This window comes from Daldinia vernicosa (assembly GCF_022497035.1).
Source record: "Daldinia vernicosa strain CBS 139.73 unplaced genomic scaffold F5Y00scaffold_33, whole genome shotgun sequence".
Lineage (NCBI taxonomy): Eukaryota > Fungi > Ascomycota > Sordariomycetes > Xylariales > Hypoxylaceae > Daldinia > Daldinia vernicosa.
This window is the reverse complement of record NW_025953949.1, coordinates 46,658-63,364: the sequence shown is the minus strand read 5'-3', so window position 1 is coordinate 63,364 and position 16,707 is coordinate 46,658. Positions and strand designations below refer to the sequence as shown.

The 16,707-nt window shown below is 46.7% G+C and overlaps 4 protein-coding genes across 4 annotated transcripts; all 4 read right to left on the bottom strand.

Annotated features, from left to right (window-relative positions):
* Positions 1-242: 242 nt before the first annotated feature.
* F5Y00DRAFT_253893 (uncharacterized protein) lies at positions 243-1,826 on the bottom strand (the record flags this gene model as incomplete). Its single annotated transcript, XM_048010110.1, has 2 exons — positions 243-1,166; positions 1,230-1,826. The coding sequence occupies 2 exons, from the start codon at positions 1,824-1,826 to the stop codon at positions 243-245; spliced, it is 1,521 nt and encodes a 506-aa protein (XP_047863434.1).
* Positions 1,827-3,308: 1,482 nt separating this feature from the next.
* F5Y00DRAFT_115327 (DUF803-domain-containing protein) lies at positions 3,309-5,869 on the bottom strand. The gene is made up of 2 exons (XM_048003952.1): positions 4,817-5,869; positions 3,309-4,768 (listed from the first exon to the last, which is right to left on the bottom strand). Exons 1-2 carry the CDS (start codon positions 5,597-5,599, stop codon positions 3,329-3,331), a joined length of 2,223 nt encoding a protein of 740 aa, XP_047863433.1. The 5' UTR covers positions 5,600-5,869; the 3' UTR covers positions 3,309-3,328.
* A 1,984-nt stretch (positions 5,870-7,853) lies between these two features.
* On the bottom strand, positions 7,854-12,285 carry F5Y00DRAFT_271059 (uncharacterized protein; the record flags this gene model as incomplete). Its single annotated transcript, XM_048012724.1, has 13 exons — positions 7,854-8,133; positions 8,194-8,271; positions 8,333-8,441; positions 8,510-8,620; positions 8,733-9,071; positions 9,131-9,345; positions 9,417-10,143; positions 10,208-10,341; positions 10,398-10,461; positions 10,587-10,700; positions 10,762-10,776; positions 10,832-11,496; positions 11,553-12,285. The coding sequence occupies 13 exons, from the start codon at positions 12,283-12,285 to the stop codon at positions 8,045-8,047; spliced, it is 3,393 nt and encodes a 1,130-aa protein (XP_047863432.1). The 3' UTR covers positions 7,854-8,044.
* Positions 12,286-13,036: 751 nt separating this feature from the next.
* On the bottom strand, positions 13,037-15,523 carry F5Y00DRAFT_240957 (POT family-domain-containing protein). Its single transcript, XM_048008314.1, has 4 exons — positions 15,412-15,523; positions 14,706-15,299; positions 13,838-14,488; positions 13,037-13,763 (listed from the first exon to the last, which is right to left on the bottom strand). Exons 1-4 carry the CDS (start codon positions 15,413-15,415, stop codon positions 13,153-13,155), a joined length of 1,860 nt encoding a protein of 619 aa, XP_047863431.1. The 5' UTR covers positions 15,416-15,523; the 3' UTR covers positions 13,037-13,152.
* Positions 15,524-16,707: the final 1,184 nt, after the last annotated feature.

Below are 16,707 nucleotides of genomic sequence, written 5' to 3'. Positions count from 1 at the left end.
CTACATCAATTACGGCCTCGGTTTTAGTTCGGACCCAGGATCGAATAGGGGTAGTCAAACGCAATGACGAAAAAATGACTGCTGACTATTTGCTTCCACGTAGGTATGATATTACAATCATCCGCATTCATTCATCTCGAGTCCTTTACACATTACATTATGGGAACTCCTCACTGACAGACAAATCATACGCCACGAATTAGAAAAGTTTCATCATTATACGTTTCCCATTGTACATCTTTCTATTTATGGTCCTCATCCTCAAACCCCGGACACCGAACATCGAACGGCTTCTTTTGATTATGTGGTGTACATATCATCTCGTTGGCAAAACTTCGCCATCGATCTAGTAGATCGGTAGTTTTTACTCCGTCGTGCTGCGGGTAAAAACTCAGGTGCCCGACTACGGCGCGTGTATCGATGATGAACGGTCGGCGCGTTCGCTTCGGGATCGTAACCGTGATGTCTTGCTCGTCGTCTTCCGCGATCGGAAGCGAGTTCTTGATGTCGTGGCCCCATAACGCCACGAAGTTGAGGTTATAGCGCTTGTATTGGGTATTGTACAGCTGTTCTGCTCCAGGACCTCCCTTATTTTGTGCCTGGTACTTCAGTATCGGTGTGGATGAGTTTGTCATGTTCGTAAGGTTAGGGAACTCCATCGGCGATCCGAAGAAGTAACGTGAGATAGCATTATCTTCCAGGTTTTTCAATAACGAGTATTGCTGCTGGCTCGCAATAGCCCAGGATTTCCAGGCCGCCTCGTACATGGTCTCGACGCCCTTATCGCCTCCACGTAGATAATTGAGCCCCATCGGAGTCTTCATCAGATCAAAGGGGGCGTCCGGTAATAAAAGGAATGGGTGACCGTTATATGGGGGTTTGGGGTAGATCTCATCATCCATGGCTATACTCTTGAGGTTGCTGATCTTGAGCTCTGGCAGGCTTGAAGCTGGAAAGCGGCTCTTTTCGGATGGTCGCCACGAGTCGGTGGCATTATATGACGGCTCTTCACTCGGGTCAGGCCGAAAGGCGTGGATAGCACCAACATGGAAGTGCTCATAACCCGTAAGAGGGCTATTGACTAAATTCGCAGAAATGGCAAAGGGGTAGGGAATTGCGATCCGGGTATGAACCAACTGAGGAATAGCATCCGGGTGGATAAAAATCTAGAACAGACCGAGTTAGAAACCCTCATTTCATGGTTATCGGCAGTCACAGGAATAACCTACAATATCGTCGTCGATCTTCACGTAGATAGTATTGTCCTCCACGACTGAGTCCCATATACACCCATAACTTGATCCTTCACAGGTACCAGCTTCTACGATGTGATAGTGCTCTTTCCTCTCCGAAACAAGGCCGTTCAAGTATTCGAGATCGTCTTCGTTGTTTGTATGCACCATGAACCGAATTTCGTCGAGATATCCCCCATTTGCGGCGAGGTTTTGTTGTAGATAACAGTCTAAGAAGTCAACCGTTCTCTTGCGGCCGTAGAAGACCAGCGCGACAATTTTGACACCCTCAGGCTTCTTCCACCCACCTTCGGGGCCATGGCTCTTGAGTCCTGCTGTGCTATTTCGTGGAATTGGTGTGTATTGGCCCTTCTTGTCCACGGGCCAAGTGGTACATTTTCCGGCTAGGTCGTCGGGCTCATCAGACGCCAGAAGGCCGCCTAGAGGTTGAAAGGGTGTTGATCGATATAGTTCGTGATGGGTCACCTCAAAGATAACCATGAAAAGGCCGATAAAAACTATGCCTATAACGATTAATCGCCTTACTAGGCGATGATGTAGGTAGTGCAACAGCCAGTCGCGGTCCACCACCATCATCGCGGCGAGCTTAGATCGAGCGCGACGGAAATCCATACGTCTTTCGTCCCATGCCGAACCGGGACGCGTTAACGGCCTTGCAACCGGTGATCCTCTCATAGATAATATACCAAAAGCCCTACTGAGGGCGGGAAGCAGGTATGTAACAATGGCATTGCCAAGGGAGATGATGGGGACAATGCTTTTTTTTTATGAGAGTCGGATGGCGTCAAGCGGATAATATATGCAAATTAAAGTGACCTGGCCTACATTAGATGTACCAGTTGGCTGGCACGGCGCAGCGAGCCGAAAGACAAAGATCCGCCATGACCAACAGGGAGCAGGGAGAGATTAGGTAGGGTCTTAGACATCTAGGCAACCGTAGTGTATTCATTTCAAGGGTTAAGTGCCCCTGAAATGCCAAGCACGCGAAAGGACCCGTAACAAATCCTACAAGGACCAAATGAAGTGGAGGGGTCCATTCTAGTGTAGCTAATATACCTAGTGTATGTGCTGTTAAAGAAAAATGTTTGGATGCGTGACACTAATGTTTACCTAGGAAGATTATTCGCAAGTTTACGTTGTAGGAAGAAACCAATAAAACGCGTTAAACTTCTAGAACCGGGATGGAAATTGTTGTCCCATTAATTGCGCTTACTATAGTTAATAGCTGATAGGTAGGATAAAAGCTAATTGTAACCTTTCCTGTACCTATTAATGTAAGGTTCCTGAGTTGATCTGGGGTTATTATGTAATCGCAGACTATATGTACCTAGGTACCTTGTACATATGCACCTGCTCTACTTGATTTAGCGCTTATTAGCGCGGAAATACAAGCGGTTTCGTCAATGTTACCTGGCATCCGAACGCTAGGCTAGGTACCTAACCTAAACATTATCTCGGTAACTTGCGCCACAGCGTAGAAATACACTAATGGCACCATTCCGATCTTGATGTTTAATTTTAGAATACGGCCCGGGTATAAGTGTATAATATGTACTTTAACGCAACTAGCTCTTTTTATATCATCAACGCTATAGTCAACTACCTAGGTAGGCAGGTAGTTCTTTTTTTCCTAACATTAATAGAAGGCAAAAAGGATCATTAAGCTTATCGAATCGGGTAGTGACATAGAATTTTGTTTGTTTTCCAGTTCTCGACTTGCCATAAAAGCCGCTTACACGTGTAGACATGTGTAGACATGTACACGTCTCCGATGGTCATCTCACCGGCTGATACTATCTATACCCACCCAAGGTAGCTCTATAATACAATCGTTTCCTTATATGTATCCAACTCCTGCTATTGATGCAAACACATGTCTATCTCCAACCGTAATCCAATGCAACGTATTGTTCCCCGCCCTAGAAGTTCTTCCCTAATAAGCGCAGTTCTAAACATGACGATTCAAGCATCCTTTTCCAGCTGGACCGCCAACAAAGTATGCAAATGTAACCGCCCGATAAACAAAAATGAATAGATGCAGCATCATTCATATCTCATGATCTTTTATCATGGCCTCAGATGAAGGCATCATCTCTACCCCGAGGCGGATTATGCCCTGGCGGTCGTGGTGGTGAACTACGGTATGTCGTATCCTCGCTATCGCTACGAACTCTATTCCACCTTCTCGACTCGTAATCTTCGTACTCGGTTTCTTTATCGTCGCTTCTTCTCCTTGGCGGACTGTTAGTTATGCCCTTGCCATATCGCTCCGCTCTCTTATCGTCCGAATATGAATCATCTTCACTTTCTTCACCGTCGTCGTAATCATCCTCATCATACCGAGGTGCCGTGGGCATCGAGTGTGAATCATCCTTAACGAGGCCTAATCTTTCTTCCTCACTTATATTCTCCGCCTGTACCAGCCGGCTCGAGTAACCCCGCGATCCTATCCCGTGACGCGACGACGAGTTCCTCGGCGACGGCAGTGCTTGCTCCTGTACACTGTCAGCTTGATGCCGACGGAATACATTTTGGAACGAGAACTGCCGACGTGCTACAGGGACCTCCCCGTGAGGCGGCGGTGTCGGCGGTGCCAGAGAAGATACGCTGGCACTTGGCTTCGGCGTCTCTGTAAACTGGATATGACGCCCAGTGCTACCAGAAGCTATACTAGTAGCCCCTTCGTATTCAGTCCTCCGCAGGCTATCCGGGAGACCGTAAACATGGCCGTGACTAGTGCTATATGGACTAGCTTCGTTTGCGTATTTCTGACCCGGAACAGCAATATCAGTCAACTGTACCGGGTGCATCGGACTTTGGATCCTAGGGTCGTGAGTGTCCTGGGAAAACTCGGGGTGTCCTGGTAGCAAAACGCTCCTCGCCCGACTTCGAATAGTACCGGCTATGCTCGATAGCACACCCGGTGACATTTGGCGACTACGCTCTTCCGCCAATTCTTCCTCGGTAAAAAATCTTGACCTGCCTAAAGGCGGATGAGCTGGCGTGTTGGGAACACTCGGTGATGTTGTCCCACGACTCCTATAACTTCCAAGTGTAGCCCTTCTCCGTCTTAATCCATCCCACTCGTATAACTGTTGGCCATCTTCGCTGACTGGCGCAAGACGCTCCATTTCCTTTTCTTCGCGAAGTCGCCGGAATTCCTCTTCTTCCATCTTCTGTCGAGCAAGAGAAATGCGCCGTACAATGGCGGCGGTTCCACGAATGGCGTCGGCTTTGGGTTCGGTTTCGGGCTGCTCTTGCTCGGCAATTGTCTGAATTTGGTCCAAGTCCCCGGCGAAAAGGGCAGCATCTGGCACATCTTTGGCGGACTTGGACAATTGCAACAGGACAACACCAGCGCAGATAGTAAGAAATCCCATGACCACCGTAACAATTTGCATCGCGGTACCTTTGAACCCTTGGAAGAGGACCGCCGAAGTAATCATAGTCGTACTTGTGAAATAAACATAATAAGTCGGAGTAACCATAGCTGCATTGAACAGGTTGAGTGCTTTCTATAAAAATGTTAGAATACCTCTACCATATAATTGCAATAAACTCACATTTAAATAAATAATCTCCGTCAGCAGTGTCGCTATTACGAAGACCAGAACAATGTATAGAAACCACTGATTAAACTGAGGAGTGCCGCCGGCCTGCGCAACAATAGCAGCACCAAGACCCTGGGTAGCGACGACACTCAAACCCCCGATCCAACTACAGACCGAGATATACGGAAACATATTTTTCTTACCGTATCGTGGCGCAACCCAGAACGCAACGAAAGCACAACCAACTATAATAACACCGATGTAACTTAGAAAACCCGGCGTGACGACGAATTTCTGCAACTCCTGGATAGTCGCTACAGAAGATTCCTCAGGGGCATTTAAGACAATAATCACGGATCCAACTATGCAGAGAAAGCATGCAACCTTGCCGACCATGCTCAACCTCTCTTTTAGGAATATAGCTGAGAGAATGGCGGTGATGACGACTGATAAAGCTCCCAGGGACGTTACCAAGATGGCATCTGTGAAGGCGTAGGCGGCGAAGTTGCAAAGCTCGCCGATAATCATCAAAGTCATTCCACCCCACCAAAAGACGTTCTTAAGATAGCCATAACCCTCGCCGGCGACCTCATTGTATTTTTCGTTTGCTTTGAGCAATCCAACCTTTTTTAACACAAATGATACACCGATGAAGCAACCAGACGCAATCGCCAATGATATACCGATGGCCTTGTAGGCGGGTGGTCGGGTTTCTTTCGCGGGGTCAGTGCTTGTCTCGTTTGCTCTGGCGTATATGTGGTTGGCCGCGACGAGGAGCTGCCCCGTCTGGTCCATATCAGAGCCGCAAGAACGGCGAAAAACGGCCGCCTAGGAATATATATGGATTTTACGTATTTACTGAATCGTTCGTTTATTGTGGGGGAAACTCTAGCTTTCGCAAAGCGTAGGACAATCGTATATAGATGGTTTGTGCAGATCGCGCAGTTCGAATCCTCTAAACATGGGAAGGTAGATGGACAGCGCAGGAGTTCTGATGTTCTCGTGAAGGCGATTCAAATTTATTAGAGTCGTCGCCGTATCGTTCCCAACGTAGGACTTAAGTTACAAACACAGTTGAAGATCGACGGGATAGTCCAACTCTAAATGGGTGAACTTTGAGCTAGGACTTAAGCGGCAGCGGAAGGTTAATCGTATCAGGATATGGAGTGCAGGAAAGGCTAGAAGATCAATTCATCGGGAGGAAACTGTCAATATACGAGTCTTTCGTAGTAGTAAATCAGGAGTTATTAGTTGTGTAACGAAAGGGATACGTTGCGAAATTCGTAGGGGTTTCCGATATTATGGGACGACTTGTAGCGGGAGTAGAACTTAGTGACTACAGACTGTAGTGACTAGGACGTAGGCGGTCGTAGGCGGTCGTAGGCGATATTGAACCGGCCTGGCTCATGAAACGACGGTTAACAAGGAACAAGGAAGCTTGGTACTCTCTCGGGTCGTAATCGCTAAGTAGGATCGAAAAGCGGCTTTGGAGCATTCTATGCTGGATACCTAGCTAACATGGAAAAGAGAGAGGTTGGAAGCGCAATGTAAAAACAAAACAATTAACGAGGTGTGAAAACAAGAGCAAACCAATATAAACGAACCTAGCATTGGAAGATACGTAACTTCGAAAGTTACTTGTCGAATAGGCTGTTGGGAAGGACTTTCCGCCGTCCGATCTCAAGTGTTGATCGCCTGGACGACAGCCCGTAAGTTAGTGTATTTTGCAGGGACTAGCGCCTTACGTACTACATGTCTGCATGTGCATTACATGAGGTATGCAGCGATGTTCAAGTACATGCTGTATGGTTAGTGTTTGTTAGTGCTTTTTGAATACGCACTACTTCGGGGCTCAGCTAGCAGGCTAGCCAACAAAAGCTGAGTGTCGGATCGGAGTATGGCTGTTGCCGAGACCTATCAGTGTTACCATTTGTGTGGCACCGGACCCCGACCATTTTCACAAACTCCACGTTGGATTTAAGGTCAGATTCAATCATTCCGTACTTCGTATCCAGCTGTAGGATTCCCGTTCTTACACTACGTTCTTATGTGCTATGTAATACAGTCGCATCGAATACCTAGATAAGGTAGGTAAATATAAAATATATGCATTCACTTATATAAAACCTATATTCTTAGGCTGTGTATAAAATATTCACGATACTTACAGCAACATCTTTGATACATAGAGGCGTTATGTACGTCGGTTTCCGAAGCAGCCGGAGAGGTCTTGGCTACCAAACTAACCTACATGTTTGTGCTGACGGCTCGATCTAAGTTCCAGGTTCGAATGAGATCTCGACCAACGCCGATCTTGAACACTTTCAGGTATTCCCCCTTCGAATAACCAACCCTGCATAACGTAAGGAGAGTTGCATCGCGTCTCCGCGCTAAGAGAATGCGACCAAGTGATGTCAACGAGCAACGAAGCAAGCTAAAGCAGGTTAACCGCTGAGGTTGATTGATACGCTGCTAGATACTGAACATTTGCAGCCACATATATAGCCGGTATAGTATATACCTACGGCCACTAACATTTGGCAATAAAAAGCATTCGACTTGTGACAACTCGGCAGCGCTTCGCCCCCAAGGCGGCAATTGTAGCATCACACCTGCAACGATTATTATAACTTGAATCGTCACCATCTTGAATCATCACCATGCAGCATATAATTGATTGGCCTAATCACTATCATCCATCGTACTTGAAACCGATTTGGGAACCATCTCACCCTACCATGGCTAAAAACAAGGTCGACAAGGTCGTCATCCGGCCGCGTTTAGTACCAATGAGGTCGCCCAAACCCAGCCAGGGATTAGCGCCCGCCAATACCACCGTAACCCCATATCCATCATAAATATATCCCGATTATATGGCTCACGATTGTTTTAGAAACCTGCTGGTTTTAATACCTGATCCACGTGATCACTCGGTAGCTACACTATAAGCAGTGCTTCGGGACATATAATCCAAGTTATCTAAAGATGTTACTAGTAAACAGTCAGGGAAACTTGAGCGACCATCTCCAGGATTTCCCTCGTATTTGTCCCATATGAGAATCTACAGCTTATAGGGGCGTTGGCTGTCTCTAATAAATATCTTTTCGACGATACACAGCACTTCGAGTTTGATTATATATTAAACCCTTAACCTACCCAATACACAGCTTCTATTTACTTGGAAACCTTAAGGGCCTTAAGGGTGGATTCGAGTTACGATCGCCGTACCTAGTGTCCACGTTAAACATCAGCATATCGTCGCTGTTCCTGATTCACTTCTCTGCCTAGGCTTGAACGTTTCCGTGCCGTATTTGGCGAGGAAACGTTATCTATCCGCATTTAGCTCTTGAAAATGTCAAGTTGTCCCTGCGGCAGCATGTAAGACTTACCACTCTCATTCCCATACCAAAAGTATATCAAGAGGACCAACAGCCCCAGGGGAAGCAGAGAAGAAACCTCGCCGACGACTAAGACGCGGTTAGAATGAGGGGATATTAGCACTTAATACCTAGGTAGGTAGCGACGTACTCATTCTCCAAGAAAACCACGAGGCGGGCAATCGTAGTTCACCATCGTCGTTGTGCGGGAAACCCAGAGTATTCACTGCGAAGAGGCTCGTGAGGAAAGAGAGCGGGGTCTATTCGTCCAATTTACATATTAGCGAGGTCGTTATGTGGTCACGAAAGAAGAATTATTTAAGCTCACAAATATGACTGTTATAATTGTGAAAGGTAGAATCATGAGATTCAAGAACCGTGATTGTTCGGCTTCCTTGAGAGATGCCTGGGCCTGCATTGCTTGAATGATGGTACTCAACTAGGTGGATATCACAGTCAGTACAACTACCTAATGAAAAGCACTGTTTGGATGGAAGGAAAAGAAAAACAATATAGGGAGAACTTGGGTTCCCCGCTCATAATATACCTACCCCCTCAAGTGTGGTTGACGCATCGCTTTCCATTCGTCTGACACGTTGGATGAGCGACTGGAGACCACAATCGCGAACGAAGCTCTCCCGCAAATCTCTCGAAGCGAGATTTGCTTGTTTTTGATTTCCGGAGGTACTACTACTAGGCCAGAATATTGCCGCAAAATCCGTAACTACCTTGGCTTGTGTCTCGAAGACTTGCCGTAGCAGATGAAGCTCGTCTCGGATGTCCCTGACACGATAGGTGCAGTGGGCAGCTTCTTGTATAAGCCCGTTGACGTTATTTGGACTCCAATTGCCGCTGCTAAAGTTCTTAAAGAACCCAGCTTCTCGGTCCGTCTAGGTACAAGGCTGGTTTAGCTTAGCTGTCTACTGGGGAAATCTGGTTGAAGATCTACCTCAGTCGCAATCTCGCCCTCGAAAATATCCAAGATATGATTACCAAGTCCCGCCCACCTGAATTCGTCAAGGAACGATACTGTCTCATATAGTATGCGCTTAATGAGGTCATTCGGCGTCATGAGGACATCCAGGTTACCCTGGCGTATCGTCTCGAGAAGGGTATCGGCCGTCATTCCGTTTGCTCGAGACGGTATCGCCGTGATAATTGTATCTTTTGATTAAGTATAATAATCAGCCCATACCATACGAATACCTATATCAAGACACATCTCCTCTACTTACTATCATCAAGTTTCCATAGCCACAGCTGCCGGGACATTAGCCACTTCGGCGAAGGATCCTCGCGGATACGTTTGGCGTTGGCATTTTTAGCGTTTCTACCGCCGTGTCTCCTTGGTGTTATGGGGTCTGTATCTAGTTGTTGCGTGTCTATCACTTTTGACGTATTCAACTGCTGATGTTGCTCTTGTTGACCCCATAATTTCTGCCATAATTTATGGGATAATCCCGACAACTTCCGTCGAAGCATAGATTGGCCACTACCGCTTGAGTCTCCCGGTGAAATAGAAGCATTGCTTTGCCCTTTAGTTCGCGCTTGGTTGAGCTGCTGTGGTCGTTGCGGCTGCTCTTGTTGGCCTCGTAACCCCTGCCATAGTTTTTGAGATAAGAGCGACAACTTCTTTTGCGGCGTAGGTTGGTTAGTACTACTTGATTCTCTTGGTGAAGCAGAAGTACTGCTGCGCTCTTGGTGCTCTTGAAACTGTTTCCTTTCCGTATTTCTTCTCTCGGACCATCTGTATATCACTTGTTCCTTCTCCGTATGCAACTTTGTGGCATCGCTTTCGGTGTTGTAGTATATCTGGTCCAGTGTTTGAGAGTGCTGGACACCGTGCATACCCGTAAAGGGGGAGTACACCTCGTTAAGTTTCTTGACTCTTTGACATTGTGTTTCAAGGCCGTCAAAGCCCGACTGGGCTTGGTCTTCTGTCTCAATATCTAAAAATGGTACCTATAGTATCTCATGTAAACTACTCGGTGTCGAGGGAGTTTCGCATAAGTCGCGTGTGACTTACCACCAAAGATAACATCTTGCCGGGCATGAATGCATCTGTGTTTTTCCATGACTGAACTGCACTGGGCTCTGCCTCCTTTTCGTCCTGCCCTTTCTCAGTGGCAGTTGTATTAGACGGGGAAGTATCTGCTACCTCTGAACTAGTGTTAGTGCTGACTTTGTTATTGAGAAGGAATTTTGCTGTTGATTACTTGTCTTTAGGCCTTCTTTCTTCCTCTGAAGTGTCTTATCGTTCCTATCCCGGCTGTTGCTGGCCTAAACGATACGTTAGAATGGGTTCTACTATTGAGCTTTTTAATGAACGGACGGTGCTAGCATGTTTATGCCGGGCAACGTATTAGGTATTTGAATGAACTTTCCTTCGCATGGGGGATCCTAACACGCGAGTATAAACTGTCTGTCTCGTGGATGCGGATATTCTCTTCGAAAAACCGCCATGTTCGTCCATCTAGCTGTTTGCTCTCATTATATCTAGCGTTGTGTATAATGAAGTCCTTCCAAGTATTAGCCAACCAAGTAGGAGATTGAAATACATTACGGGAAGATCCTTTCTACCTTGATCCATGTCATCTGTGCGTATGTTAGACCAATATCCGCCGACGCTTGTAGTGATGTTTTTGCTCACATTATTAGATGGGAAGTTGATCCATCTCCAAGAATTTTTCCCCACGTCGTCCTCGACTTGTTTCCTCTTATCTTCAAGTTCTTGGTCCCGCGTTTCCACACTCCTGATTTCGCGTTTTCCATTTTCTTGCCCAGTTGCTCTGTATGTATCACCTAAGCCATTCACATACTCTTCTTTCCAGCATAGCCAAGCTTTCGATTTGAATTTTTCCTCGCAGTTGACAAGGAAACCCTCTCCGCCATCTACGGGTTCGAGCGTCTCCTCGTCTTCTTCGCGGTTTGGATAAAGGACATGAGAAACTTTCATGTCACTTCGAATCCATGACATGGAGGTGTTTCCGTCTGGTTTAGGGTTTAGCCCAGGCCATTGATACCGGAAGTAGACAGGGAATTCGGCACAAATGTTTCTCATCTCATCAAGGCACTCTGTAGGACCCCGCGGGATATTCCCAACTCTCTCGCGTGTCATGGTTGGCTTCTTTAGCTTGGAAAATACATCTAGAGCAAAGATCCTATCATCTTTGGATACGTCATCCCTACTCAAGAATAGATCTTGGGGTGTTGTCCAGTCCAAGTTGCGACAATCCATATCTGCACCCCAATCGATCAGTAGTCGGATGAGCCCGCGGTGCCCGCGTCTACACGCACTATGTAAGGGCGAATCACCTAAAGACTCCGTTCAGTTTCTAGAATAACGCGGTATTAAGTGTTGACTATCTCACCGTACTCATCTTTAGTGTTCACTTCAGCCCCGTTTTCGAGAAGGAGCTGAGCAAATGACATCGCCTCTCGATTAGGACCATGGATGATAAGCAGATGAAGAGGCGTGTGGAAACTACGATTCTGTGCGTCGATATTTGCTCCATGTTTAAGCAGTTGTAAGACAACTCTATGATTTTCGTTCATCGTAGGCTCTTCTTCGTCCCAGCCATACTTCATTACTGCGTGGTGTAGTGCTGTTCTTCCGTCATAGTCACGGGTATTAACTAGCTGTGACGGTGCCGTTGAGCGATTATGAAGAATTTCGAAAACTAAATCGGAATGTTCTCTGATGATAGCTATGTGAAGCGGTGTAAGGCGTTCACTTCCGCTCGGTGTATTTAAGGAGATGGCAGGCTGCTGAACTAGGAACTTGACGTCTCCAAGTAAATTCCGGTAAATGGCGATAGATAGAAGAGAATACCCAGCCCCTATTTTAATATCGTTAATCATATCCTGAGTTCGAGGATGAACATTTTCGATATCTTCCTCTTCGAGGTTCCTGAAAGTGTTCACTAGTGAGGCCTTGTCGCCTTCGTCTACTAGGTAGTAGGCCCATTGCTTTAGAGTCGCTTCAACTTCACCGTCCTTACCATGTGTCACAGCATGCCAAATCTTGTTCTCGGCCAATGTTTTCGGAGATACTGGCTGCCAAGCGCCGGACCTCCAGCTCAATATACGTTTTGAAAGCCTCATCTTGGCAGGATAGCAATAAGGAAGCTCGGGTTCTCGATCCAAAAGAAACTGCGACCAACAAATGATTGGGATAAATTCCATGCGGATTGGAGTACTTATGTGGGCGACAACCTCATGGCTAGCTTAGGCAGACTAGGTAGAAGTAATGAAGAAATCCAGAGTTTAGGTATTTTCGAGAATAGCTTGCTACTACAACGTTCTCACCCAAGCATCTTACCCCTACCCCAGCGAATTCTTGTACAGCCGCATCTCAGCTCCGATTCAACGTACTCTGTCGGTTAGGTATGAGGTGGGCCAGCGAAGAAGCGCAGCAACAAGCGAGTTATTGAATGATATTTCCATGGGTGGGCACGGATCTCACTTCCTCTTTAAGGAATAACAAATTACAAGGGTATTTTTGAAATTTTCATAAATATTTACTCTTAGACTAGGCACATGAGGCTCTGCCGCGTTCCTCCAGTTTCGGCCCCCGCCTCCCCTTTCTATTCGGGTTAATAGCCCTTATATTACACCAATAGGATTGTCAGAATTGCCATGTATTTAGTTAACTCGGCTAAGCTCCAGTCTTGGAAGGAATTAGTAACAACAGCTGACGAACTTGAGCTTACCTACCAGGTATTTAAGGTATATTCCAAGCCAGTGTTGAGTGAGGAAGTCATTTGCATACAATACCATAACTATATCCTATTAAGAGTGCATCTTCGTTGTTCTAATACTAGGTTGAGATCTACTCGTAGATAGTTCATTTACGTTAGGTACCTTATTATTTTACTATGCTACGCTTCCCTATCTAGATATCTCGAGCTACATATCCGAATAAAAGAGTTTGCATGATTCAGATCTATTCCTAGGAGCATGATCTAAGCCCTATGATTTCTTCTCGTCGATTGACTTCGGCTGGGGAGCTTTCTCTTCGTCGCTTTCGCGTTCCGAGTCCTTCTTTAAATCCCCAAGGTCAGAATTGAGGACAAACTCCTCTTTATCGATATGCCTGAACGTAAACCAGAAGACAACGGTAAGTACAGCACCGGCAATGGTCGGTCCAGCAAACGCCCAGATGAGATAGGGGTCGCTGATGGCCGGTGCGGTCGCAAGGCCGATGGCTGCAGAGATGGCCGTCATGAAAAGATTGAGTGAAGAGACAAGACCCTTCATGTTCTTAGGAGCTCGCGAATAGGCGATACCGTAGGCAGTGACGTTGACGAAGATTTCCGAAACAGCACTGATTATAACAGGAACCGCGTACCAAGCGTAGGAAACAGTAGAAACTGAAACCTCCCCAACAGGGACGATCTCAGCACATGTCGTAGCATTCCAGCCGCAGGGTGAAGTTTGATACACATAGTACTGAAGAATAGAATAGGCAATCGAGCCGACTGTGCCAAGCGCGAACCCGAAGGTCATTCGAGAAATGGGGCCCCATTTGATACCGCGTTTGCGCAGAAACGGGTAGACGACGTGGTTCATCAAAGGTACCGCTATATATTCGTTAGCCTTGATACTAACTACTAACCCATTTTATTCCCCTAAACCGAAGGGGGTAAGTTCATACCTAGGACAATAGAGACTGGGTTTAGGTTGTCCAAGAGATCGTTAGGGAGACCATTGGTATCCATTCCAGCAGTGAGGGCGTTAGCAGCGGCACCAAGACCACCGTCGTTGATTTGCCATATAGGCGAAAAGAGGAAGATGCCACAAGCTTGGAAGGTCCTTCGTACATCGTTAACGAATTGGTCGTCGTATGTGTATACTTTCGTGCTGCCTGCGGCTTTGCGCACACTTGGCTTGCCGGCTTCCCAAAATCCTGTACGGCCGATACGCTTCAAACCACCATGAGTAAAGATATCACCGAGGACTCTAAACACATTCCCCAAGTCTGAACCTCCTGGAGGTTGTTTTATCAAACGCGGGTTCAAGTACCATAGCAATGGTGGAAGCATCAGGTACAAAATCGTAGGAATCAAGTATGCCGACCAGTATCCAACAATCTTAGCCAAGTAGGTCGTCGCAATACCGAAACAAGAGCCGACATTAATGAGCAGGTAGAACCACAGCATCACACTGTTGACAGATTCCTCGGGGTCCACGATAACCTTCTCGCCGTTCTTTTCAGTGATGACATGGGCAATTTTATGAGGGCTCTGGTCGATCACGGTAGGGGAAATATTAGGCTTGAACTGAGCAGCACCAATTGAGAGCATATCTAATAAAAGTCAGTATACTGTTTAGAGATTCAGAAGTAATTTTATTTTTTCTTTCTTCGCTGTTTCTGGGAAACGTAGAACGCAACCAACGGCGATAAAAGTCAGGGGTATCAGGACATACTACACAAATGTTAGCTTTTAAGTACCTAATCCATAACGGCAATATGTGAATAGAGAGGTAGAGAATAGCTTGTTACAAACATCATTATACATACCATAAAGATAGAGCAAAAGGACCGATAGCGTTGCCTGAGAGAAGCACAGGTGGAAGTGCTGAAATGATCATGATAATATGAGCCACACCACATATCGCAACACCCCAGCAAATCATCTTGAAGCGGCCGTACTTGGTGTCCGCGAGCCAACCGAAGTAAATTGGCAGCGCATATGCTAAGAATTTGAATGCTTCAGTCATGGCGGTGGCTACTACCGGACCCTTACCAAGAGCACCGGCAGTATATTCAGATCCGGGAGCTGTAGCACCACTGCCATTGCCATCAGGAGGTAAGGGGGCCCTAATGAAGTTCTTGTAGACCTGGTTGCATCCATAATAAGAAGCCCGTTCGGCGAACTCGACCGCGCAGAGATAATAACAAGTTGCCGGCATCTTGCCAGCGACACGCCTTAACGTAGATTTCTCCTCCTCGGTTGGGATGACGAGACCCTGAAGTACCGCATGGCCATCTTCAGTAGCGGCCTTCTCTGAGGTGTTGGTATTAACCTGCGGCTTCTCATCGAGTACTTTCTCGTCGACAGACGCCCGCACCGCGCTGACGGGGGCGACGACGGTGGGAAGGGTAGTACCAGTATCTTAAAACAAGAGCGTTAGCATATTAACTTATTGAATTATGGATTTATGAGAGTATCGGCGAGTTCTCTGTGGCAGATTGAGTCTATAACAAGAATGAACAACATAACATACCCATTGTGGGAATCTGCTTTGTAGTTGAGCAGACACTTCAAAGCAAGACAACGAATATACTGCTCGGGGTTCGCACCCGAGATAAGGCAATGGAGAGAGGACTGGCAGAGACAGAAGGATCGATAGGAGGGACCATATGTGACACTGCACAACGGAATATATCCAACTATATAGCAGTAGTAGCACATGGTCATGCAGGTTGCAAGCCATAGGGGCAAGCCAGCCACTCGTAACACCAAACACCAAGAACCAAGACTTGCCCAGATCATGATACCTAGCTTATCAGCGACAAGATTCCTACATAGTCTTCTTTTTTACCAATCCCAGCTTCCTAGACGAGGTTATCCGCGAACCCCCCAACAATGGAGATACGACTTAGGCTCTATTCATACAATACTCGGACCAGTCCATGCCAACGGTAATCCGCCAAGTGCCTTGGCAGCTGGGTAGATACAAAAACAGGTGGCTCCTCCGCTTGACCCTGGGCGCCACCAAGCCCAGACCAACCACTCATGAAGCCGGAGATCTAGTGTAGTTGTACATGTCCACCTCCATATCAAAGATCATCGACCTAGATTATAGATAATACTGCGCTCGCAAGATCTATACCAACTGCGTCCAGGATGACATAATAGATCCCATCTACCGGATTTCGGATTATCAATGGAATCCAATTACATAGCTAGGAAAATCAGTTATTCCAGTAGGATTGCCTCGGTTAGCATTGTATTCGGCCGGTTTAGGCAGGTGGTTGACGATAACGCCAACCAACCAATGGCGCAATCTACAAATCACGCCCACGATATCGTTGTGTGCGACATAGCATTGTAGCAACGCAGAGATAACGATGGCAAGGGAGTATACCAGAAGCAAGCCTTCCCCAGCTTTTGTTACGCAAAGATCCACGGGCTTGGGACAAAAACGTGTTGGTTTCTTATTTTTGCTCATCCTTCGGGCACCAAGCCGAGTTAGCTCACCTCATAAGATGCCAGGTTCGTATATCTAAGATGTTCTAGCCACTTATCTCATGATCAAACATTTTCATCGTCCCGAACTGCCAAGCCAACGGGCCTTTTATCTCAGCGCCACCCTGTGGGAGGGAGGATTAGGTTGTACAAACAACATTTCTTTTGCAGCGCCCAGGACGCTTATGAAACTTGCCCTTTACTTGGCAGCCGTATCTTGACGAACCCACGAGTTTGGTAAAACACGGCCAGTCATGGTGATCACAATCTAGGACATACTTGCTGGGAAGACTAACGATGAAGATGGCCTAGTTAGTGTTGCTTTGTTGGT